A 251-nucleotide genomic window follows, 5' to 3' on the forward strand; every position below is an offset into this window, starting at 1 on the left:
TTGCCGTTTGCCCCCACTGCCCGTTCTACCTGCCCTTTGTCTCTCATGCTCCTTCACATCTTCTTCTGGGATCCCCTCCATTCCATATATTTCTATCTCTATATTATTTCTATTAGGAAGTGCATTGGGAACTTTGTCTATCGTTTCCTTATGGACCTGTGAAAGAGTAAGATCAAGTGTTCACAATGCCCTGCATCAAAAATTAGACATCTAGAGTGTCCACTAAATTTAAGGACTGAAAAAAAAAAAAA

General features: G+C 39.8%; 3 protein-coding genes across 4 annotated transcripts in view; 1 reads left to right on the forward strand and 2 right to left on the reverse strand.

Moving 5' to 3' along the window:
* Positions 1–251, reverse strand: part of LOC119591398 (serine protease HTRA2, mitochondrial-like) — a gene marked incomplete at its 3' end in the record, with an annotated part of 49,963 nt that overhangs the window by 28,164 nt on the left and 21,548 nt on the right.
* The window catches only part of LOC119591399 (importin subunit alpha-9-like), a gene marked incomplete at its 3' end in the record, with an annotated part of 83,153 nt that overhangs the window by 4,634 nt on the left and 78,268 nt on the right, over positions 1–251 (forward strand).
* LOC119591400 (BUB3-interacting and GLEBS motif-containing protein ZNF207-like) overlaps positions 1–251 on the reverse strand; it is an 8,929-nt gene that overhangs the window by 1,602 nt on the left and 7,076 nt on the right. The window contains exon 3 of the mRNA XM_037940144.1: positions 1–156. This exon is cut by the window's left edge and continues 315 nt beyond it. Within this exon, the coding sequence (XP_037796072.1) occupies positions 1–156 (156 nt within the window). The remainder of the gene's footprint in view (positions 157–251) is intronic.

The sequence above is a fragment of the Penaeus monodon genome, chromosome 28 (genome assembly GCF_015228065.2).
Source record: "Penaeus monodon isolate SGIC_2016 chromosome 28, NSTDA_Pmon_1, whole genome shotgun sequence".
In the NCBI taxonomy this organism is placed as follows: domain Eukaryota; kingdom Metazoa; phylum Arthropoda; class Malacostraca; order Decapoda; family Penaeidae; genus Penaeus; species Penaeus monodon.